This window comes from Penicillium manginii (assembly GCF_028828005.1).
Source record: "Penicillium manginii strain IBT 31320 chromosome Unknown utg000002l:1.0-5564898.0:1.0-5567710.0, whole genome shotgun sequence".
Classification (NCBI taxonomy): Eukaryota; Fungi; Ascomycota; class Eurotiomycetes; order Eurotiales; family Aspergillaceae; genus Penicillium; species Penicillium manginii.
In genome coordinates this window covers 1,394,362-1,417,947 of record NW_026643103.1, presented here as the reverse complement: position 1 = coordinate 1,417,947, position 23,586 = coordinate 1,394,362, and the positions used below count along the sequence as shown (strand labels likewise).

Genomic DNA, 23,586 nt, shown 5'->3' with positions numbered 1-23,586 from the left:
GAAAGTTATAGATCTGATTATGAGAGGTGTCATTTCTATTTCCAATGGTTCCTCGGGTTTCCCACCATTGGAATGCTTATCAAACTCGGCCCCACACGCCGAAAACGGCGATGCCGACTCGGGAAATGAGAAGGACTATGTAGTAGTAATGAATGGGTGCTTATAGGTTCGATGACTTTGTTTTATTTTATATGATTCTATTCAGTATTTATCCATTATGATTGAAGAGACTTTGTAGAGAGTGATATGTATGAAGTATGGGGTACTCCGTACTCCGTCGAGTATAAACTGTTGAAGCCGCGATCGGCGGGTGGCGGCCGGGCTCATGCAGAGTCACATCGGGCGACGTTTAGTTCGATTCCTGCCCGCACGACCCTCTTATAAGCTGCACGAAGACAACTTGGACTGTTCCAGCCTCTTATCTACTCCGTCAGATGAAAGAGATAGAGTTATCAGGGAAGAACGACATCCCGCGAGAGGTTTGCCACCACGTAAGAAAAAAAATCTGTTACTTTGGTTAATGGCCCACATGGATGCCGAGCCGGTATCTCTCAGGGCGAAAAAGAGAAAACTCTGCTCCGATATCTACGGGGGGACTGTGTACATATTGAATAGACTTCGCCAGAAACGTCAAAAAGAAAAAGACATTCCTACATTCACTATTTCCCCCCCAGGTTGCATTGATTTTCTTTTTACATAACATTTATTTCATTTCCCCTCCTCCGCGATCTGAGAGTCATAGGGTTTGACAAGCGTCGCGTGTTTCTCCACATCTCGAAGCCCTCGGAGGCAGCCGCGTGACCTACCAGCTTGTCCTCTGAAGTGGAGACAAAAGTGCGCGCGACCCCCCAAGTCCCAAGTCGAGTCAGATCCTTTCGTTTCCGTTCTCCTCTTTCCATCCATCGCGCATCACATCTCGTCACTGCTTCCTTACGGGTCAGACATGGCGAAGGACCAGGTCTCCAACGCACCGTGGTCTGATAAACCGAAAATGGTGTCCGAGACTCCTATCATGGAGCCGCTGCCTCAAGAACAGCCTGCTCAAGCCGCCTACGATGATGTCGACTACGAGAAGTACGGCGCGACCCGTGATACCAACCCGGTGCCCCAATTGCAGCGGAAGCTGAAGAGCAGACATTTGCAGATGATTGCCATTGGTGAGTAATTCACACGTCGAGAAGAACTGCCGAATTTTTTTTCTCTTATACTCATACTCCTCTTGTCCAGGTGGTACTATCGGAACTGGTCTCTTCATTGGTAGTGGTGCAGCCATCTCGAATGCTGGCCCTGTCGGTGCGCTCATCGCTTTCATCTTCGTCGGAACCATCGTTTACTCCGTTATGACGGCTCTCGGAGAGGTCGCCACTTATATCCCTGTTCCCGGTTCTTTCACGACTTATGCGACACGATTGATTCATCCTAGCTTGGGTTTCTCGATGGGTTGGATTTATTGGTTTTCTTGGGCGTCGACATTTGCTCTCGAATTGGTACGTCATATCCCCCATATCTCCTCTCGAAGCAAGCTGTTCAGTCACTAACTTATCTCCTTTCAGACTGCCACCGGTTTAATTATTCAATTCTGGGACGAAACTATCCCAATTTCCATCTTTATTGCCATCTTTTGGGTGGTTATCATCATCCTGAATCTGTTGCCGGTCAAATTCTACGGTGAGATTGAGTTCTGGTTCTCCAGCATCAAAATTCTCACCGTGGTTGGCTTCATGATCTTCGCCATTTGTATCAACGCTGGTGCAGGCGAGAAGGGATATATCGGGTTCCGATACTGGGTGACTCCTGGTCCTTTTACGGCCCCGGGTCTTTACCAGGTTAATTCGACTCCCGCCGTCGCCAAATTCGTTGGTTTCTGGTCCGTTCTTATCAAGGCTGGTTTCTCTTACCAGGGTACTGAACTTGTCGGTATTGCGGCCGGTGAGACTGAGAACCCTCGCAAGACAGTCCCCTCTGCTATTCGCAAGACTTTCTTCCGCATCGTTTTCTTCTTCATCCTGACTATCTTCTTCATTGGAATTGTTGTGCCTTCTGACGACCCAACTCTGATTGCTGCCAATAATGCCAGCGGAGCGAGCGCCTCAAACGGTAACGCTTCTCCTTTTGTGATTGCTGCCCGACTTGCTGGTGTCAAGGTGCTCCCGGATATCATCAACGCTGTTCTCTTGACTGTCGTGCTTTCCGCGGCCAACTCAAATGTGTACAGTGGTAGTCGTATCATCGTCGGTCTGGCCCAGGAGGGCTTCGCCCCTCGCTTCATGAAGAAGACTTCCAAGGGCGGTGTCCCTTACTATGCTGTTCTCTTCACTGCCGCGTTCGGCTTACTCGGTTTCCTCAACGTGTCGAGTGCTGGTTCCGATGTCTTCAACTGGCTTCTCCAAATCTCCGGCGTCGCTGGTTTCATCACCTGGTGCTCTTTGAACGCTTGCCATATCGCCTTCCAGAAAGCACTCAAGGCGCGCAACATTTCGCGTGATATCTTGCCTTACAAGGCCATCTGGCAGCCGTGGTTCTCGTGGTATGGCTTGTTCTTCAACACCCTTATTATCCTCACCCAGGGCTTCACCTGCTTCATCCCCCACTTCCAAGTGCAGGAATTCTTCATCAACTATTTGAGTCTCATCTTGTTTGTGGTGCTGTATCTGGGACACTGGATCATCTTCCGACCTAAGTTTGTCAAGCCCATTGAGGCTGATCTGGACACTGGTCGAACTACATTTGATAACGAGACCTGGGAGACGGTCGAGCCGACCACGTGGTACGGCAAGACCTGGCACTGGATCAGTGGTTAGAAGTGTTGAGGGTCTTTGAGTACCTTTAAGCATCTGTTGATATTGTTTTTTTTTTTACTATTTCTCGGCATCTGGCATGGCGTTTGAAATGTTCATTTATCCTGTATTATATCTCACATTATTCCATACTATATATTATTATTGTGCATAAAGTCTACCATCTCCACACTGAACACGTCTACGAATAGTATATTCACTTTGGGCTATATAAAGTTTCACACAGTCATCGTCTCCTAAGGCTTGGGTTTAGGCACGGGCACATACCATACCATGTGAAAATCGTGGAAGAGCATGTGGCGGATGACATCGTGCAGATTCCCCAGGGGGGGACCCACCTAATAATCGGTACTTGTGTAAAGTATGACATCCCCATACTTTACACAAGTACCGATACTCTCCAAACGAGCCGAGGTACTTTCCGCGCTTCGACCCCATCGTGGCAGGAGATTTCACCGAAAAGAGTCGCTCTCTCCGGATTTTCCTTCTTTTACTCCAGACTCTCCCTCTTCTCTTCCCCCACACTCCCTTTCTCCTCTGGTCTCGTTCGTCGCTCTGGAGTGTTTCTCTCCTACACCTCAACCCTCTCGACTCCTCTCCTTGTTCGTTATTGTTTCCCCTCGTTGCGATACGCGACGCTATCCCGCAACATCCGAAGCATGTGCTAACTTCAACTTCTCCTGGAACAGATTAGACCCTCAGCATGTTTTTCTCACAATTGCCCACTCACCTCGCCAAGGCAGAGGAGCTTAAGCAAGCCCCGCCAAAAGGCACACCCTACTCTGTCGGCCTTCCTGGCACCGAGCAGGAAGGTCGCAGTCAGGTTTACCGGGCATGGAACTATCAGAAGGAACTCCTGAAGACTCTCGACCCTGAGGTACGTTTATACCTCGGCTATGACAGGCACATACACAAACACAGACCACACATGCATCTAACACTTATCCGTGGCTCAGGTCCTCACTGCCCATGACATGTTCGAGTCCACTGCCAACCGTCAACCTAAGAACCACTGCCTCGGCTGGCGCGCATACAACCCGGCCACCAAGACCTACGATCAATATCAATGGATTACATACGAGCAGGTGCAGAAGCGCCGTGCTGACTTCGGCGCCGGTCTGGTTGAGCTCCACCAGAAGCACAACGTGCACCGTGACGGCCAGTACGGTATTGGTCTCTGGTGTCAGAACCGCCCCGAGTGGCAGATCACTGGTATGTTTCCCCGGGGTTTCCCATGATCTTCCTATCCATATAAAGATCTAACAAATTCTAGATCTGGCCTGTATGTCCCAGGGCCTCTACTCGGTCTCTATCTACGACGTCCTAGCCCCAGATGCTACTGAGTATATTATTAACCACGCTGAGCTCAGCTGTGTCGTCACCTCTCTTCCTCACATCCCAACTCTTCTTAAGTTGAAGTCATCTATGCCCGGTCTGAAGATGATTGTCTGTCTTGACCCGCTCGACGCCGGTGAGGAAAACGGTCACTCAAAGCGTGCTCTGCTCAACTCCGTCGCCGACGGACTGGATGTTTCCATCTATACCATCAGCGAGGTTGAGGCTCTTGGACAGGCTTCGAAGCGTGGCTACAAGCGTCCTTCCCCCTCGGACATTGTCACTATCAACTACACATCCGGCACCACCGGCCCGCCCAAGGGCGTTGTTCTGACCCATCAGAACGCCGTCGCCGCTACTTCCGCCGGTCTGATCACTATCGGCCAGGCCAAGGGTGACACCATGTGCTCTTACCTCCCCCCTAGCTCACATCTACGCCCGTCTGGCCGAGCACACAGCTTTCTGGGGCGGTGCTCGCATTGGCTACTTCCACGGTAACATCATCGAGCTAGTCGATGATCTGAAGCTCCTCAAGCCAACCGGTTTCATGTCCGTCCCCCGTCTGTACAGCCGCTTCGGCACCGCCGTCCGCGCCGCCACCGTCGAGCAACCCGGTTTCAAGGGTGCTCTATCCCGCCACATCGTCGCGGCCAAGACAGCCAACCTGAAGAACCCAGACCCCTCCAAGGCAACCATCCACCACGCTCTATACGACCGCATCTGGGCCAAGAAGGTCGCCTCTGCGCTCGGCCTCGAGCGAGCCAGATATATGGTCTCCGGCTCCGCCCCTCTAGACCCAAGCCTGCACAACTTCCTCCGCGTCTCAACAGGCACAGACGTCCTGCAAGGCTACGGTCTGACCGAGTCCTACGCCTGCGGCACCGCCCAATCAACCGACGATCTAACAGCCGGCAACTGCGGCCGTCTAGCCCCCCTGCGTTGAAGCCTGCCTCGTCTCCCTCCCTGACATGGAATACTCCGTCAACGATAAGCCCTACCCCCGCGGCGAGCTCCTCATGCGCGGCAACAACATGTTCACCGAGTACTTCAAGAACCCGGAAGAAACCTCCAAAGCCATGACAGAAGACGGCTGGTTCCGCACCGGCGACGTGTGCCAGATCGACGAAATGGGCCGCTTCATCATCATCGACCGCCGCAAGAACGTCCTTAAGCTCGCGCAGGGCGAGTACATCTCCCCCGAGCGCCTGGAGGGCGTCATCCTCTCCGAACTAGGTTATTTCGGCCAGGCATACGTGCACGGCGACAGTGTGCAGACTTTCCTGGTTGGTATCTTTGGCATTTCGCCGGACATGTACGCGCCCTTTGCGTCGAAGGTGCTCGGCAAGACGATCGATGCTACGGATCTGGAGGCTGTCAAGGCAACACTGTCTGACGAGAAGATTCGGCGCGCTGTGCTGCGCGACCTCGAGCGCGTGGCGAAGAAGCATAAGCTTGCGGGCTATGAGCGTGTTAAGAACGTCTCATTGAAGTTGGACCCGTTTACCGTTGAGAACAACCTTCTCACTCCTACGTATGTTTATCCCTCTGGCTGAACCAGATTTCTGATCTGAACATTTTGCTAACCTAATTCTCTGTTTAGTCTCAAGCTCAAGCGTCCTCCTACCGTCAAGGCATACCGCCAACTTCTGGATCAGCTCTACGAGAAGGCCCTGGAGGAACAATCTGCTCCTCGTGCGAAGCTGTAAAACCAGCCTCCAGGAGAGCGGTATCTTTCAGCGCGCTTTTTCGAGTATATCTTATCATTATCTTAGGTCGGGTTTCCTGGTGGTTAAGGGATCCGTTTGCGTTCGGCCCAGATGTTGTATATAGGGTTGCATTATTATTGACCAAGTTGGGTCGGTATTGTAGTATATTGAATTTCAAGACTTTATCCAAAGCGAAACACCTCCCCCCCCCCACAATTTCTTCAATTTTTTCAAAGTTGTATAGCGGTTGTTCGTCGGTGAAGTCCACCTAGAGGCAGGGGGAGCCATATATCGTTCCTTTAAGTTTATACTTTAGGCTCCCACGTTCGAGGCACAACAACTAGCCATATATCCCACGCCAAAAGAAAAGAAGAAAAAGTCTGCGCACCACAAGATACTTGATCTCGATCTCGATCTTGATTGTTAATAGCATGAAAAAGCAAAAACAAAAAGATATGACAAGAGTGGGATTCGAACCCACGCCTCCGAACGGAGATCAGGAAATTGGAGTTAAGGTTGACCTTAACCTGACGCCTTAGACCAACTCGGCCATCTTGCCAACTGGATGAAAAAAGGAGCAGAAGTGCGAGTTTCAAATCTGAGGGATTTGGGTTTGCTGGTGGAGTGCAGTGGAGTGGAGTGGGTGGAAATTGATTTGGTTATGTTGGTGGACTGCCCGGGTATAGGGGTGGTTTTTATTAGGAATTTCTTGGGGATGTCTAATTGGGATTTGCTTGGAGGTCTTTGGGAATTCTAGGTGGTTTCCAAGGTTGATTTATTGGGAACCTTAGAAGATGGTGGTACACTCCAAGGCTCCAGGTGATTAAACCACGGATATATATCATGCGTGCAGGAGCGATGTGAGCAACTTCCAAGGTTGGAAGGTTCAAGTTGAAAACATTCAAGTTAGACCTCCAGAGCTACCTAATTAGCCAGGGGGTAGTATTACGTATTTAGGTAGTACTGATTAAAATCAAAATTGAAGGTAACAGAATAGAGATGGCAAAATAAATAGAGAGTATAGCCCTAGCGGATCAATAACCAGCATTCCAAGGTTGGGAACAGATCGGAGTCTTACTAGTCAATCAGGTTCAAGTTGTAGTCCGAATGAGTCAAGTGACTCCCTCCTTCCTTCCTCTTTCCGTATTAGTAGTCAGTACTCTCCTCGACAGTTGAACACACTCCTTTCAACTACTCAAGAGCCATACAGGCACGCCGAACCTCCGTACAGATACCTTCAACATGTCATGTTGGTAGCACGTCTTGGTTAATCCAAGGACCTCCAGATGATTTTGCTCCAACATCGTGCGTGATGCATCCAGAGATGTCTTGGGTGCTTGGAATACCACCAATGCATGCAGCACTGAATAGTGCACCCATGGCGTCGACAGGACACTCACCGCGCAAGCTGAGGTACAGACACGAGCTCCGCCACCCGTGGAATTTGCCGGAAAACTCTCTCGATATCCCGTTAAGCGGATATTATCATATCCAAACCCACAAAGACGCAGAGTGTACAATGTTCACTGCTGTCGCAATGAGGGAATAGTATGACCCACACAAGCAAAAGCATTTCAACATTGACCGGCGATGTTATCATCCGTGACAATGACCCCGATGATAGCAATCTGGAGGATGACGAAGACCTGCAGGATGACAAGGAGCCCGATGGTGGTGTATACGGACCACAGCTCTACAGTGGACATCGCTTCAGCGACCACCCTCCGATCCATCGCATCGGAAAAGTTGAACCCCCGCCTGGTACGAGCATCGCAGTACGTCCAGCTTTTTCGTCTCAGGGTTTATCATCGTTCCGGGAAGTCAAACAAGATTGCTGACGCACTCTCGCGCCTCCCAAGAATACTACCGCTCCGAGTATCAGAGTGGATAGGGAGCTCGAGTTCTCCACCGCTCTTTTCTATCGAAAGGTTATGGGTATTTTCGTGGTGAAGTAGACAATTTCGATGGTCAGCTTTGCTCTCTGCCGGATCACGCAGAATTGAATTACCAACCCGGTAAACAGGAATCACTCAAAGCACATGCGCAATGGACGATGCAACGGTGAGAATTGCACTGAAGGGTTCGCCCCAGTAGACAGGGCACCACTCATGACTGCTCAGATGTTCGGAGTTGCCTTGGTGTGACTCGATAATGCCTTGGTACACCATAATGCTCGGATAGACCCCCTTGATACGACCCTCACAGTCGCATATATCTCGCGAAGAACTAGATCGTTTGTTGCCTCATTGCCAGACGGAATGTGGACAAGATTATGGGCAGTAACAAGGTTATCAAATATACAAATGCCCTAGGCTTTTCAGAAGCAGAATCCAATTTAATTGGAGACGAAAGAGTCTTTTGAGAAGTATCCAATCGTTGGGTCGGGTCTACAGTTGGAAAGATATTCAGAGCCCAGTCTATTGATATGGAGCTGGCAGATTTCAAATGTTCAGGGATCAAATACGTTAACATGCCAGAGAGGACTCTGATGAAAGATAATGCTCAGTTAAAGGTTGCCGGGGAATTGAAAATACCTGGGGTGCACAAATGCCAGATGGGCGAGGCATATACAGACGAGCATTGCCTTCGCTAATTGCTCGCACAAGTCACCAATTACCTACTAGGTAGTACAAGACCTCAACTGCATGTCTGGTTTCATGATTCACTACGATTAGACCATTCTGTTCGCCAGCGGTTCACCCCGGGCAGGGGTTCCTCTCATGAATGGGAATTTCGGAATAGAAAGAGATACATATACCTCAGAAGCAGGGCGGGGCCGGGTAGACCTTATCGTCACAAAGCTTTGCCGAAGCACATTGGTCAAGGCCATATTCCTCGAGGCCAAACGCCCCCGTCCTGAAAACAAGCAAATTCCCTGAAGAGATTCCGAGCCATAGCACAACTCTTGATGCATTCAAGCGGCAGCGAAGATTGACCGAGAAGACTTAGACGTGGAGGTTAAGAATCGAAGACTAGCCGGTCCATCTGATAATGGACTCGTGGAGAGAGCCTACATCGATACCCTTATCCAGCGTGTTATGGGAGCGGCCGCGAAAATCCACAAACACGCGAAGTCATTCAAGAAGGTTGTCAATCAGTACTACGGCTGGACTACCGAGTGTCAGGGAGATACATCCTTCTGTCATATTCTCGGTCTTTTTCTACCTGCCTCCTCAGTCAAGACAGCTACCGAACCATTCTGTACTCTACAAAACGAAAGTTTATCTTCAGCAGTCTCAACCAGAGCAACATCAGTATTAGCGACACCGCAACCACAAACACCAACAGACACTTGGGTTTATTCGAGGCTGCAAATAATGCGACCTGCAAGATCCTTTGCAACTGCAGTGAAAAACTCGTTTGCAACATCTTTCAAGAACTTGAATGGGATCAGGGTTTTGGTAGCTAGATAGGCGAACTGGACGCCAATTACTTCGTTCGACACCGTGATTTCCTTGACGGCTTTGGATGTCTGGGTCATCGGACGAAATATATAGATTATATGAGTCAACACAATCTCATCTAGTGCCCAAGTCCCTGAGCCAAACTTCGACAAGCATACAGAAAGGTTCAAGCCCTCCATATGAGTTGGCAATGAGTCAACCATTTTTCTTTCCATTATATAATACCCAAAATATAGATATTTCGCACAAATAGGCTACACTGCCATGACAGGTCAGGAGCCAAAAACAACATTCCTCCGGAGCGGAACAGAGCCGAAGCCAGGAGAAGCAAAAAATGACAAGAGTGGGATTCGAACCCACGCCCCTTTCGAGACACGGAAATCTATAGAAGATCTCTGAGGATCAGGTGAAACCTGAACCGTGCGCCTTAGACCGCTCGGCCATCTTGCCAATTCGATATAAGTAGACCGAATATAATGACATCAGAGGCAGAAATACCTCAACTACTGTCCCACAAAGTACTAGTTAGCCCACCAGAACTACTCCGTACATGTCATTCATTATGAAGGTAGTACAAAACAAGAACCTGCAGGAGATGATCATTTAAACATAGCCAATGAGTACAGAACTTTTAAACAGACCCGCCATACTAGAGAATGGCACTATCATATCCCTATGCTAAACATCCCTTCGTATATCATGGTCCGAGTAAGGTAGAAAGGCACGAGATAAGATGATAGTCACGCCCCACTCATATTGATGTATACTCTGTGGCCTCCGACATCCTGAACTGAATAAAAATATAATGGTACTTTCCAGGGCTCTTCTTCTTAAAAATTTCAACATTTACATTGTCTTTTATCCGAAACTAAATGGCATGTTATGCCGCGCTCACCGCGTGATGTGATGGCTTACATACGCAGCATGACATGATATGATGATCCCCCTCTCCCCGCCATTTATAGCTCTGATAAAGAAAGTCTCACCAACTCAACTCCCTCAAAACTCCTCCTCCATGATCCAACCATGCGTCCTGCTCCAGATCTACCGGTCTATCCCCAAAAGGCCCCCTTAGACCACCCATCTCCCTCCCTTGACCCCCGCACCACCGCATCCCCGCAACCTTCTTCCTATCCCGCAATCTGGATGCCTCCGACTCGGATTCCAGTCCACCCCTGGACGAGCCAAGTGATGCCAAAGATAGTATGTATGGAGTGCACAGTCTAAGCGAAACGCTACAACGATCCGAACTGTCCGCGAGCTCCCCGCGCGCATTCTACACCGATAAAGGGCCCGAGGGTCACTATCGCAGCCCCTCGCAGAGCTCCGATGATATGGACAATACCCAAGAGTCGAGACGTCGGTCAACTCTCAAGCCATCTGAGCCAGAAGTGCGAGATTCACCCATCCCCTCTGCCCGCATTTGTCCCGATACAGTCTCCCGCCCGTTAACCCCGCTCAACCCCGACGATGCGCCCTCCTTGCCTAGCAGTCCTAAATCTATTTCAAATCACTCACTCCGACCCCTCGATGAGATCTCCCTCGCCGACGAAATACACAGCCAGGCTATGGCCTCGGGAGACGAGGATGAAAGACCTAGACTTTCTCCCCGCCTAGGGGCTAGCGGAGCGCCCCAGCTTATCATGCCAAGTATCAAGATGCCTAGTAGGCGACCATTTACAGAACGAGGAAAAGCCATGGGACGCTTCAAGATACTCATTGCAGGAGCTCCCGGTAAGTTGGCCCAAACCATCCCATCACAAGGAGTGAATATCACACGGCGAATTTCGCTGACAAATAGCAGGATCGGGCAAAACATCCCTGATAAAATCGATCGTCCAGACGTGCGAAGACATCGTACATGTTGATTCCCTCGCTTCTCCATCTCCGATCACCTCACTTGAGCGGCGCCGCTCATCGCGGGTCCACTCTGGATCAGTCCCCACTCAAGGCCGCGGGGCGCCCAGCGCTATCGCTATCAACGAAATCTACGCTAGCACTAAACCGTATCCTGCGTGGTGGTCTGATCTTGAAGACTCGCGCGTGCTTCGGCGTCGAAAAAGTATTGGCGAGATCGTGCTGGAGCGGAATCTTTGTTTTGTTGATACTCCGGCTGTTTCGCTGAGTCGGCCTGGTCAGACAGATGCTGTTTTGCAGTATATGCGTCAGCAATTTCACCGGGCTACTGCCGCTTTGAACAGCTCGAGTGTAGATATGCAGAATTTACTTGCGGGGAATGGGGGGGTCGCAGGTTGATGCGATTATTTATTTGGTCTCCAATGGTAAGACTTGCGGTCTAGCTTGCACAAAGTAAGAAAGAAAGATGCCATATGCTAACAGATTCTAGCTACGCTTTCAACGGACATTGAATGTATACGAAAGCTTTGCGAGCTGACGAACGTCATTCCGGTCGTGGCCAAAGCTGACAAATTCTCCCCGGAACACATTGAAATGATAAAGGTTCGATTTCATCAAGAGGCCCAAAGTGCCGGCATCAAGCCATTCTTGTTCGGAGCACCGCCAGAGGGACTGGAGGGCCTTGACCCCCAGCCACCATACACAGTGTCGTCCGAGAAAACCACAGACTTGGAAGTCATGGACGCAAGCACACTAATGAGCCCGGATTATGTACAACCACTCGTTCCATCAGAATTGGACATTCTGGTACAGAAATTATTCGACCGGGAACATCTCGCCTGGATGCGCCATTCAGCTGCTAAGAAGCTGGTCCAGCGAGGTGGAGAGTTCTCTGCTATCCCACCACCACCGACAGCGCCTCTATCCCCTGCTTTCTCCGCGGACAGATCAAGCTGGCAAGCTTTATCAGCCGAGTCCTTGAACTCTTCATTTTGCTCGATCGGGGGGGCCTTCATCCCCTAGCTATGCGATGGCACGGCTGTCAGACTATACCCGCCACGAGGAGCGCATGGCCCAAGTCCACTTGGCGCACTGGGCAACGGATCTGCAGCGAAGCCTACAGAACGAGCGTGATCGATATGCATCGCTGGCTCGGGGTGATCGGGCCGTTTGGCTGACGGAGAAACTGAGTGAGTGCGTGATTGATGGCTCGCTGGTCCCGATTTCCAAAACACCCGGTTTCTGCGGGCTGTACACGCCATCGAGCGAGAAGCACCCCGGTCTACATCCCATGAGATCATCTGCCGACTACCGAGTCTCACTGAGTCACGCCGACCCGCTGGGTATCGTTGGATGGGTCGACGACCTCGGGCGACGGAGCTGGGCTCTTGTCCAAATCGTTGGCAGTGTGGGCGTTGTTGGTGGATTGGCGCTGTGGCTGGCTCGGACGTGGGGCCTACCGACTCGTAGCCTGTCAGATCTACAATTGGAATACTGGTACGGTACTCTTGAGCGGTAATTTACTTGGCCGACGCGTTATTTGCATGTTTAAGGACGGGGCGGAGCCGAGTAGTCATGAATGGGCACGATGAGCTTTGATTGGATGGGTTTTTATTTTGTCCATTTGACACGCTTTGCGGAGGCCAGGACCGGAAAAGTCCGCTTTGGTATGCTGGCGCTTGAGGTTAGTGGTGCGGCGCTTATTCCCTTTATCTATTCCCCATCAGGTAGCGTTTGTCTCTTATTTTTTTTCTTTTACCTTTCCCTTTGCCCTCTTGGAATATCGTTTGTGTTGCTTCTTTTTGGTGAGAGGGGCTAGACGGCTCGATTGCTGGAATAAACTTGAAGTAAATACACGATTCGAGATAATCAAGAAGTTTCTGATATTGCCTTGCCATCCCAGAACATCATCTTCCTCCGGTAGAAAGGAATTGAAATAATTACAACCAGCAGCCCGCGATTCTACGAGTCTATGCTAGATCTAGGTACCTGTTCTTCGGACCCTCAAGTCCCAAGGTTTGCCATCCAGTTTCCAAGGTTCTAGGTCCTAGATTTTTAAACTGATATATTCACATTGTTATTTTCATCCTTATACACAGGTATCACTCAACCCAACCCTTCACACTGCACTCAGTTGGAAGAAGGAACCAGCTCCTCAAACCGACGCAGGTCCATATCCTTCTCGAGGAGGGGAATGACATAAGGGTCGAAAGTCTTCCAGTAGGGGTTGTTCAGGTGGTACTGCTGCGACGACTCCTGGAGGTACCGCTCGACGATAGTGAAGTCTTGAGGGTCGTGGACGGACTGCATCACGAACCAGGAGAGTGTCTCCTTGTCTTGGGAGTAGACGGCGGAAGCCTCGAGGAGCTTGGCGTGCAGCTTGGAGATGGACTCTTGGTCGGACTTGGCGCGCATGTCTGGAAATAAGCGTGTTAGCAATGACGTCTTTGCGAAAAGCGAAAAAAAAAATTCAAGGGCAATTAAGGTTTGGATGCGAGAACGAAGTTGATACGTACGGACGACGATTGTGTAGACCATGGTGGGCGGTGATGTTGATGTTATAGACTGGATAATTGAAGGAAGAATGGGATAAGGTAGGATCGGGACGAAATTCAACCTCGCGAGGCGGGGCAATCGCGGGGCAGGGCCTTTATACGTATGATTTCATTTCTCCTCCCGATATTTGCATCGGTGTGAAGCCGGTGTGGAGCAAATACGAAAACCCCGAGGCCGCTCCCGAGGTGATCCCGAGTGCTTGAGTGGGCGGATTTTGATGATTCTGGGGCTGTGTATTGCGCTAGGGAATTAGTTACATTTTGGTAGTACGTGTAAGTAGATCTAATTTTCTTTCCCCATACCGCTATTTACCCCCACTGCGTCTTTGGTAGTGTATGGGGGTATTGTCCTATGATGGTGGTTGGGCGGCTAAGTTTACTCCTTGCATCTGCCATGTATTCAAGATACGGCGTGAGGTGTAGAATCATAATAAGTACAATAGCGGTCTGATACTATTTAAATGTTTATGAACTGGTGGTATTCAGAGCTAGTGATGCTATGTAGGCCTGGGATCATGCTAGCTAATACATACCTAGGTGGCTAGCTGGTGGAGGGAAGGGGTTTGTCAAACCCTGCACAGACTAACGCTGGCAGTTATTTTGAAAGATAATGACTCAAAACCTGGGCAAGAAAAGAAATTCGATCCAAACCGACGAAAAAATTCCAAAGAAAAGCAGCGAAGTTATAAATACTATCTGGAAGTCCATAGACATCTAGCGGACATCCGATTCTTCTTTGTACCGGACACGAGAGCTCCAATCTAGGCCTTTTTGACCCAGCCAACTTTATAGAAGGCGTTGTAGTTACTATCCTGGCGAGAATTGGCCCAGTCGGCTTTCCCTTTCTTGGCACACTTCTTTGAGACTTTGTGCCAGTCGGCACCCTGGCATTTATTCCCATCAGCAGAACAAGATTCCAAGCAGGCACGCAATGTTTGCGTATCAGGTGCATCGTAAACAGGGCCATTCATTCCTATAGAATGAAAAATTAGTTGAAGAGAAATAAAGGTACATGAGTAGGAGAAGCGTACCCCGGTCACAGGCCATGCGATATCCTACCCAGTTACCTGTCGCTGGGTTTTGAGTAAATCGAATCTCGCCATTGCCTTCACTTGCTTTGCCTGAATTCATTATTAGACTCGAAGAGAATGGGACTGGAATATGCAGTTCGCAACCTACAGATTGAATCCTTGAACGCATTCTGGAGTGGGCCTCTTTTACCCTTGTCGCAATCGTCCAAGCCTGCTTTGCAAGTCGATAGCTCCCCCGTAAGCTCGTCCTCATGGGTTGGGGGATCCGGGTATTCCTCGTCCCCTTGGAGTCTCTTCATATAGTACATAGTCGAGTCTGCGCCCATTTTGCCGATATCACTGCCCACAATGCATGTCTTTTGAGGAGGAGAGTAACTGCAGTAGGGGCTGTTGGCGGACTTGCAGATCTGAGCGCATGCCTCGAGATTTGCAATATTCTCATGGCGCTTTCCTTCGCGGTAAATGCCACATTCAAACTCCACAGAGTAGCCGGGAATCACTTCTTTCTCTGATCCCACGCGGCACTTGGACTGAGCAGAGACGTGTGTGACTCCTAGAAGACCGAGATGAAGTAAGAAAAGGAGTGTGCTCTTCATGACGACTGTTGCTTTGATCTGTTGAGTAGGGTAATGGACCGCTGGTATTTGGTAATGAAAGCACTATGACCGGGAAGATATTTCATGGGTTTCTAAAACCCCAGGTGAATAACGGCCTTGTTATTTATTTCGAATCCATACATTAGTCAGTGAAGAGGGCTTGATTCCTAGTTGTTGTTTTAGTATCTAGTAGATCCTTTCCCTTTTTAGAGTTACCGTGCATTAATTGCAGTATACATTAGTAGCGTACTTTCACATTGCTTTTATGAAAGGTAAGGGACCTATCAACAAGTAGGATCTAGGTAGCACCGCAGATAGCTATCAAGAATTTGCTTTTGTTCACATAGCATAGCATGCTTAGTGTAGGGGGCGTTGTGCAGAGGAATATGCCAAATGTGATATATGAAGCGGGGGTTGTACGACTTGGATGTGTATATAAAGCTGCCCCAGGTGCTAGTAGCTTACCATGATGCGAGCAATCCAGACACATTCTTCTCATATAACCTGTCCCCTCTATGTGTGTGGTTTCTCGCTATCCGTCTAATTGAAGTAGACAGCCACATTAAGCATCGCTCCTATCACTAAGGAAACCAGTGGAATTACAACGCGAGTATGGCCTTCGATCGACAGGTAATACAATGTGCGGCTGTTACGTCTGATTCTTTATTGAAATAACTCGTGAATGTCGTGTAACTGTGTCCAACTTTGCATGTTAGGTCATGATTCTCGAAGTGAACCATAGCCAATCGGGGCAGGCTACCTTATGTAGGCTCCATGGCTGCTAATGCGAATGCACGGCGATCGTCATTTATTTCTCGAAGACTGTGTCATGTACGGAATACCCTATAGCTAATAGAAGGTCAATTCCATAAAGCTAGCTACTCTGCCCGGAGAACTGTTTAGCTTGTTCCTTTCCGTGAAGGTCAGTTCAATTAGTCAACCTATCACCATCGGAACCAGCTTATTGTCATCACAATTGACGTTACTGGTGAACAAAAATAGCGGTGGGAAATGGCGGTGTGATTGTTCGGGAAACGACTGTATAAAAGCGTGAGACTGCCTCATTCCCAAAGATTCGTTTTAAGTTTCTTCGGACAACATCATACCTATTATCTATCCCCAGATGGATACCGAAAACACCTGCTCAGCATGTAGCTGGTCGCCAACCCGTCAAGAAGCGTGCTGCTACAAAAGCCATGTGAAACTCTTCTACGGCGTCAGTAATCGAGGAGCGTGGTCTCTAGGTTCAAACCTCATCCTCAAAGAACGGTCCATCGAGCCACCCAATTTCGAATCTGCCAACTTGCGATTTCTGTCCGAGAAGACTTCAATACTGATACCCCAGACTGTTGAAGAGTGGAAAGAGGATGACGGGACATATTTCCTGCTCACAAAACGGATTCAGGGACATCCCTTAAATGAAGTTTGGTCAACGTTGTGCGGGGCAGATAAAGAGCGCATAGCAAAACAGACCGCTGAATATCTCATTCAGCTTCGCACACTTCATTCGAGTCGGATGGAAAGCTTGAACGGACAGCCTCTGTACAATGCTTTTCTATTTATCAATGATTATGGCATTGGCCATGGGCCCTTGTCATCCGGTGATGAGCTGTGGGCTGAGATGTCATTGGCACTGACAAATGTACCAGAGCAAGTTCGCTCAAAGTTACGACAGCGTATGCCAACTGCTGCCCCCCTAAACATTTTCTCACTGCGACCTTGCCAGTGTCAATATCATTGTAGATCAGGGTAATTTGGCAGGTATTTTGGACTGGGAATCTTCGGGCTATTTCCCCGTATGGTGGGAGTTTACGGCTGCGGGGATTGGTCTTGGTCAAGAGGATAAAGAATGGAAAGATCTACTGCGTAAGTACCTTCCGGATCATACCGAAGCTCGCAATTTCTGGCTGGATTTCTTTGCATTGCGCAATAATCCGAAATTAGACGAGAGAGGATTGAGGGTTTTGAATGATTTGGGATTCAGTTTTCCAAATCAGGTCTGAAAATAGAAATAGAGCTGTTATTCTAATGATCTTCTGGGAGTGAAGCCAAAGGTCCCTGATCAAGAAAATAGATCTTGGGGAGTGTCAAGTGTGTTGTTATTCAAACTATCTTCCTACTCGCTATAATGTAAGCACCTGGGCAACCTCGAAACCTGGAGCTTGAGGCTTGCATTACGCGGCTCTCCACCACAATGTATAACTCCTAGTTGGTTAACTAATCGCCGGTTGATGAACTAGTAAGCGATGTAACCTTACCTGGTTAGTTCGTATTATGGTGGGTGACCACATGAATTCTAAATATTACATGCTCTTCTTTCTTTGTTTCTCTTCGGATATTCAATGAACACATGTTTCTCATTGCAGAATGACTGTCGGCATGGTATTGACACCAGCGAACTCTTTCCAAAAGATCCCAAGCCGCTCCACTTAAAATCATTACTCTTGCTAGAAGTATCAATTTATTGCATTTAGAAATCACAGCCGACTTCTTAGTGTTCAACAAACACAGGGGCCCTGAATCAAGCTGCTTATTACATCACGCCCTCCCGCCTCGATTAAAGAATACACCAGCAGTTGGAGTCGGTCTAGTAGTTTGGAAGAGATTTATCAACTTGAACTATTTGTATGCTCCCACATGCTCAGATGCTTGATAGGTACTACATATAAACATCCAGGGTACGCCTGGCTCACTGGTAACTGTACCTGCAAGGTTGAAGCTAGGAATTGAAAATCGACCGACAGTCATACTAGTGTTATTAGAAATTAGATATACTATTTCTGATATAGTAGATAGCCTAGGCGCTGCTCTACGTAAATCCATAGGGAGTATCCACTAAAAAAGCAAATTCTCTCCTCAAATTAAGTCAATATATGACCATTAGGCCGTATATTAACGCGAAATTGCTGTCCACCAAGGCGGCGCTGAAGAGTTAAGCGTAGCACCTGAAAAACGCTCTGCAATTTGATATATAGATTCGGTAGAGCTATTTTGAATATCTTTGATAGCCAATAAAATCCTGCCTTCTTGTTCAATCGATTTTCGCGAGCATTGAGCGCGATTTAGAGGCATGGTGGGTGTTTGAAGACTGCAAGTGGTGATGATACGCGTCGTAGCGCATTAGTGGCCCCCACACGGCCGGGCGGGCATTACGTTAAGGGTCGAGGGACATGAAACTAACGATGAACCGTCTTTAAAGGGACCGTCGCCTACCGCGAGCCCTCTTTCCTCGTGGGTTTTCAATGATCCTACCTTACCCTTCAATGATAGGACCATCATGACAAGCCCCACACCCGCGCCGCTTACCACCACCTTCTCGCCGCCGGCCGCATGTACCACCGACACTTGGTACATTGAGTACCTGTCTGGCACTAATTACTACGACACCGCAATTGATGCCAGCGACTCTGGTTGGTGGTTAAGTCAGGGGCCCACAGACTGGAGCAGCTGCTTTCCCTCGGGATATGCGACCAACACCAACTCTTACTTCTCGCCGGGCGTGTGTCCATCAGGCTATTGGATAGCCAGCCAATCGGTTGATTCTATCAACGGCAATGTCGAGACTCGGGCAACCTGCTGTCCAAAGTAAGCTCAATCTGTGTATATCTTCTGACTGTTTATTGACCATGATTTGTGTGACTAGAGGCTATAGCGCCCAAACCGAAAATGGCATAGTTTGGTACTCAGCGAACCGGTGCACCTCCTATAATAGCGACTCTAGCCACCTATGGACATTCACAAAAGCCGGTACAACATCTAGCATGAGGACCGCTGACGGCATTAATGCTAAGGCCATCTTCATTCGCTGGCAACCATCCGATCTTGCGACGCAAACCACCACCACCAGCACAGGAGTCAGCTCGACGGTATCGCCCACGGCCACATCTCAGGGTAACACACCGACAGATGGACAATCTTCGAAGGCATGGATTGCTGGTCCTGTCATTGGAGCCGTGATTGCGGTTACCTTGATTGCGCTCGCCGCGATCTGGTACAATCGACGACGCAAGTATCAACCGGGAAATTATGGACAAGGCTCTCAGCCTGGAATTTGGCATGATAAGCCAGAACTACCGACCGACGGTGCCCAAGTGTTCGAGGCCCCTTCCGATACTGTCCACTCTTCCAAAAAGCCTGTGGGGGAGCTTTCTGCGACAAATACTGTCTCTGAATTGCCATAATTAGATTCTATTGATAAGATGTTGCGACGACAAAGCTCTTCTTAATCCTTCCACGAAATGGGCTTCCTCGATCGAAGGAGGGTTTAAATCAAGCTATCAATAGAATGAACCCTCCAATTTGAAAATCAACAGGAGATCAGACCAATAAAGCAAAGAACGGCTCAACATCTTTCTTCACTCTGAATGCATTACTGCCCACCTTCTCTGAATCCCCTTTCTGCTCACTAATGAGCTCCTACTAGGTGGACAAAATCATCTAAGTTCCACGCTCTGGGAGCTCCTGGTACTAGGTATCAACAGAAACCACATACTACTAGTACATACTACTACTAGTAGGTAGATATATAGGTTACTGACAGTCTCAGCCAAATCACCCTATATACTAGTAAGTAGTACTAGCAGTACTACTTATTTAATGGTGGCTTTAATGCAAATTCGATCTGCACGTTTTAGGGCATGCTGCTACTAGTACTGGTAGTATTCAAATCCTACTTATAATCGGAGATACTATTAATAGGAGATCTTAGCTTTCTACGACTGATACTAGTAATGAAAGTAACCACTCCTAAAATGGTAATTACAAATGGTGCACAGATCGCAATTGCAATCTCAGAGCCAAATGAGATACCAGCACCAGGTGCAGCTTTATCATCTGCAGAAACAGCATTGGCCGTCTTGGTTGCTAGGCTTGATCCCGACGAGTTCCATACAGAGTCACTATCACTGTCACTGTCACTGTCAGAACTGAACCCCAGTGCGGCCGTGACAAGCATAATGAGCGCAGCAGTGGCCTTAACACTGCTACAAGTCGCTGTACCTTTACCGCAGGTACCGCCATACACCGGGGCTGTTGTCAGAGTTGAGGTAGACATGATCCAGGACATGAGATTGCCCGTCAGAGAGTAATAGCTAGATTGATGGTCAGTATAATATTCCTCGGTACATGGAGTTGACAAAAGGACTTGCGTAGGACAGCAAGCATATCCTGTCTCTCCCAGAGTCATTAAACTCTACATGGATGCAACGCTAGTTTGGAGTAGATACGAATGTACCGTTGGTGTCACAGGTCACCTCAGCTATGTTGGTCCACCCCTGAGGACATTCGTGAGCGGGAGAATACTAGACTACTTGGGTCTCATGGGTGAGGGTAGTGGCAATGTGCCCTGTCTGGTCTACACGACTACATCCTCGAATTTTTGGAGCAGTGGGAAAGGATACGATCTAGCACCCTTATCCATGGATATTACAGTAATATGCAAGAATGCCATAGAGAACTAGCCAAATTATTTTGGATAGAAAGGAAAGCTACTTTTAAAAATCTACAAGGACGTTCTCGACAAAGTATGAATGGAGCAGACCCAAACACAACAACGCCTGAATCGAAGAGGAGGAGAAAGGAAGCAGGAAAATTGAAGAAACTCAAATCAATGGATTTGGATAAGGAAAAAGAAAAAAATTCACATTTCAAAACAAAGGTAAAAAGCATCAAGGGTCGTGATCCCGTTCGTTTCCCATTTCATTTCCCGTAAGACAAGGTAGCAAAGACATGGAAAGATAATCAAATTAAGAAAGGCATTTTGCTTCATTTCAGCGAATGCATTTAGTCAACCTCCTCCATGGCGGACTCGCCAGTGGCCTCAGCGGCGGGAGCCTCCTCGGAAGCCTTCTCCTCAACGGTCTCGGCGTCCTCGTCGATGTTCAGGCCCAGGGAGACGAGCTTGTGGATGCGCTCAGCGAAGGAGGCAGGCTCCTCGATGGTGAATCCAGAGACGAGCAGAGAGGTCTCGAACAGAAGCTGGGTGATGGACTTGACGGTGCGGTCGTTCTCGCCGTCAGCCTCGACCTTGTTCTTCAGCTCCTTGATGATGGAGGACTTGGGGCTGATCTCGAAGGTCTTCTTGGAAGACATGTAGGAGGACATGGAGGTGTCACGGAGGGCCTGGGCCTTCATGATGCGCTCCATGTTGGCGGACCAGCCGAATTGGCCAGTGCGGATGGCGCAGGGGGCGCCCATCAGCTTGTGGCTGACGACGACCTTCTCGACCTTCTCGCCGAGAACGTTCTTCAGGGCCTTGGCCAGCTCCTCGAACTCCTTCTCCTCCTTCTCGCGCTCGGCCTTCTCCTCGTCGGTCTCCTCAAGCTCGAAGTCCTTGGTGATGTCGACGAGCTTCTTGCCGTCGAACTCCTTCAGCTGGGTGAAGGCGTACTCATCGATGGGGTCGACGAGGTACAGGACCTCGAAGTTCTTTTGCTTCAGGGTGTCCAGGAAGGGAGACTGGGAGACGGCCTTGATGGACTCGCCGGTGATGTAGTACATGTTCTTCTGGTGCTCGGGCATGCGGGTGACGTAGTCGGCGAGGGAGGTCTGCTCGTCGCCGGTCTTGGTGGACTGGTAACGGAGGAGCTTGGCCAGAGTGGGGCGGTTCTGGGCGTCCTCGTGGATACCGAGCTTGATGTTCTTGCTGAAGGCGGAGTAGAACTTGTCGAACTGCTCGCGGTCCTCGGCGATCTCAGTGAAGAGCTCGAGGGTCTTCTTGACGATGTTCTTCTTGATGACCTTCATGATCTTGTTCTGCTGGAGGGTCTCACGGGACAGGTTGAGGGGCAGGTCCTCGGAGTCGACGACACCCTTGACGAAGGACAGCCACTCGGGAATGAGGTCGGTAGCATCGTCGGTGATGAAGACACGGCGAACGTACAGCTTGATGTTGTTCTTGGTCTTCTTGGTCTCGAACAGGTCGAAGGGAGCGCGCTTGGGGACGAAGAGGATGGCGCGGAACTCGAGCTGACCCTCGACGGAGAAGTGCTTGACACCGAGGTGGTCCTCCCAGTCGTTGGAGAGGGACTTGTAGAAGGAGGCGTACTCCTCAGTGGTGATGTCGGCGGGGTTGCGAGTCCAGATGGGCTTGGTCTTGTTCAGCTCCTCCTCCTCGATCTTGGACTCCTTGATGGTCTTGGTCTTCTTCTTCTCCTCCTTGTTCTCCTCCTCATCATCAACCTCCTCGACCTTGGGCTTCTTCTCGTCACCCTCCTCGGTCTCCTCCTTGGTCTCCTCAGCGTCCTCGTCGGGGACCTCAGTCTCGGTCTCCTTCAGGACGTGCAGGTAGATGGGGTAGGAGATGAACTCGGAGTGCTTGCGAACAACCTCCTTGATGCGGGACTCCTGGAGGTAGTCCATCTGCTCATCCTTCAGGTGAAGGATGATCTTGGAACCGCGGCCGAGCTGCTCGCCCTCGGTGTCCTGGTTCAGGGTGAAAGTACCACCAGCGGCGGACTCCCAGATGTACTGCTCGTCATCGTTGTGCTTGGAGACGAAGGTAACCTTGTCGGCAACCAGGTAGGCGGAGTAGAAACCGACACCGAACTGACCGATCATGGAGATGTCAGCACCGGCGGAGAGAGCCTCCATGAACTGCTTGGTACCGGAGCGGGCAATCGTTCCCAGGTTGTTGATCAGGTCCTAGAAAGTTTGTATTAGGATCGAGTATGACTCATCATGGGGATGGTGTGCGAGTGTGAGAGAGGGCATAACTTACAGCCTTGGTCATACCGATACCGGTATCACGGATGGTCAGGGTCTTGTTCTCGAGATCGGGGATGATGTCGATGCGGAGATCCTTGTTGGAGTCGAGCTTGGAGGGGTCCGAGAGGGACTCATAGCGAATCTTGTCCAGAGCATCGGAGGCGTTGGAGATCAGCTCACGAAGGAAAATTTCCTTGTTGGAGTAGACGGTGTTAATGATCAGCGAGAGCAGCTGAGAGATCTCAGCCTGGAACTCGAAAGTCTCGGGCATGATGGCGGTGAAATTCTGGATATGCTGTTAGAATGACAATTGAGTGGTAATGATGGAGTGAAGTCAATGCCTCTCTCTTTTCTCTTCAGTTTCTTGCCCTCTGACAGTAAAAGTGGGGAAGAGGGGGTCAAGGAAGAGATCGATGAGAGGTGGCTGGCAGAGAGATGGAGGTGGGAATGGAAGATGGAAAATGGGGGTGTAGGTGAACGTACAAGAAAATGCTAAAGAGAGAAGAAATGAACTGCTGACCGGAAGCAGATCCAAATTTGAGGGGGGGATGAAGAGGATAAAAGAGCGGGCAGGCTTTTGTGTTTCCAAAAATTCTCTGG

At 49.4% G+C, this 23,586-nt stretch overlaps 11 protein-coding genes across 11 annotated transcripts; 6 read left to right on the top strand and 5 right to left on the bottom strand.

Annotated features, from left to right (window-relative positions):
• Positions 1–943: 943 nt before the first annotated feature.
• Positions 944–2,801, top strand: N7533_001826 (putative arginine transporter; the record flags this gene model as incomplete). The annotated part of the gene is made up of 3 exons (XM_057098476.1): positions 944–1,157; positions 1,228–1,487; positions 1,554–2,801. The coding sequence occupies 3 exons, from the start codon at positions 944–946 to the stop codon at positions 2,799–2,801; spliced, it is 1,722 nt and encodes a 573-aa protein (XP_056963612.1).
• Positions 2,802–3,501: 700 nt separating this feature from the next.
• On the top strand, positions 3,502–5,839 carry N7533_001825 (putative AMP-binding enzyme; the record flags this gene model as incomplete). The annotated part of the gene is made up of 6 exons (XM_057098475.1): positions 3,502–3,675; positions 3,755–4,010; positions 4,072–4,500; positions 4,559–4,987; positions 5,079–5,664; positions 5,734–5,839. 6 exons carry the CDS (start codon positions 3,502–3,504, stop codon positions 5,837–5,839), a joined length of 1,980 nt encoding a protein of 659 aa, XP_056963611.1.
• A 1,550-nt stretch (positions 5,840–7,389) lies between these two features.
• On the top strand, positions 7,390–7,794 carry N7533_001824 (uncharacterized protein; the record flags this gene model as incomplete). Its single annotated transcript, XM_057098474.1, has 2 exons — positions 7,390–7,614; positions 7,699–7,794. 2 exons carry the CDS (start codon positions 7,390–7,392, stop codon positions 7,792–7,794), a joined length of 321 nt encoding a protein of 106 aa, XP_056963610.1.
• A 1,343-nt stretch (positions 7,795–9,137) lies between these two features.
• On the bottom strand, positions 9,138–9,320 carry N7533_001823 (uncharacterized protein; the record flags this gene model as incomplete). The annotated part of the gene is made up of 1 exon (XM_057098473.1): positions 9,138–9,320. The coding sequence occupies one exon, from the start codon at positions 9,318–9,320 to the stop codon at positions 9,138–9,140; it is 183 nt and encodes a 60-aa protein (XP_056963609.1).
• A 1,128-nt stretch (positions 9,321–10,448) lies between these two features.
• Positions 10,449–12,619, top strand: N7533_001822 (uncharacterized protein; the record flags this gene model as incomplete). Its single annotated transcript, XM_057098472.1, has 4 exons — positions 10,449–10,977; positions 11,048–11,494; positions 11,591–12,074; positions 12,124–12,619. The coding sequence occupies 4 exons, from the start codon at positions 10,449–10,451 to the stop codon at positions 12,617–12,619; spliced, it is 1,956 nt and encodes a 651-aa protein (XP_056963608.1).
• A 611-nt stretch (positions 12,620–13,230) lies between these two features.
• N7533_001821 (putative quinol monooxygenase) lies at positions 13,231–13,638 on the bottom strand (the record flags this gene model as incomplete). The annotated part of the gene is made up of 2 exons (XM_057098471.1): positions 13,231–13,517; positions 13,617–13,638. The coding sequence occupies 2 exons, from the start codon at positions 13,636–13,638 to the stop codon at positions 13,231–13,233; spliced, it is 309 nt and encodes a 102-aa protein (XP_056963607.1).
• A 778-nt stretch (positions 13,639–14,416) lies between these two features.
• N7533_001820 (uncharacterized protein) lies at positions 14,417–15,282 on the bottom strand (the record flags this gene model as incomplete). Its single annotated transcript, XM_057098470.1, has 3 exons — positions 14,417–14,628; positions 14,687–14,770; positions 14,835–15,282. 3 exons carry the CDS (start codon positions 15,280–15,282, stop codon positions 14,417–14,419), a joined length of 744 nt encoding a protein of 247 aa, XP_056963606.1.
• A 1,123-nt stretch (positions 15,283–16,405) lies between these two features.
• Positions 16,406–17,285, top strand: N7533_001819 (aminoglycoside phosphotransferase family protein; the record flags this gene model as incomplete). Its single annotated transcript, XM_057098469.1, has 2 exons — positions 16,406–16,958; positions 17,026–17,285. 2 exons carry the CDS (start codon positions 16,406–16,408, stop codon positions 17,283–17,285), a joined length of 813 nt encoding a protein of 270 aa, XP_056963605.1.
• Positions 17,286–18,559: 1,274 nt separating this feature from the next.
• On the top strand, positions 18,560–19,463 carry N7533_001818 (EGFR-like transmembrane domain-containing protein; the record flags this gene model as incomplete). The annotated part of the gene is made up of 2 exons (XM_057098468.1): positions 18,560–18,867; positions 18,926–19,463. 2 exons carry the CDS (start codon positions 18,560–18,562, stop codon positions 19,461–19,463), a joined length of 846 nt encoding a protein of 281 aa, XP_056963604.1.
• Positions 19,464–19,951: 488 nt separating this feature from the next.
• On the bottom strand, positions 19,952–20,335 carry N7533_001817 (uncharacterized protein; the record flags this gene model as incomplete). Its single annotated transcript, XM_057098467.1, has 1 exon — positions 19,952–20,335. The coding sequence occupies one exon, from the start codon at positions 20,333–20,335 to the stop codon at positions 19,952–19,954; it is 384 nt and encodes a 127-aa protein (XP_056963603.1).
• Positions 20,336–21,063: 728 nt separating this feature from the next.
• hsp90 (chaperone Hsp90) lies at positions 21,064–23,257 on the bottom strand (the record flags this gene model as incomplete). The annotated part of the gene is made up of 2 exons (XM_057098466.1): positions 21,064–22,923; positions 23,000–23,257. 2 exons carry the CDS (start codon positions 23,255–23,257, stop codon positions 21,064–21,066), a joined length of 2,118 nt encoding a protein of 705 aa, XP_056963602.1.
• Positions 23,258–23,586: the final 329 nt, after the last annotated feature.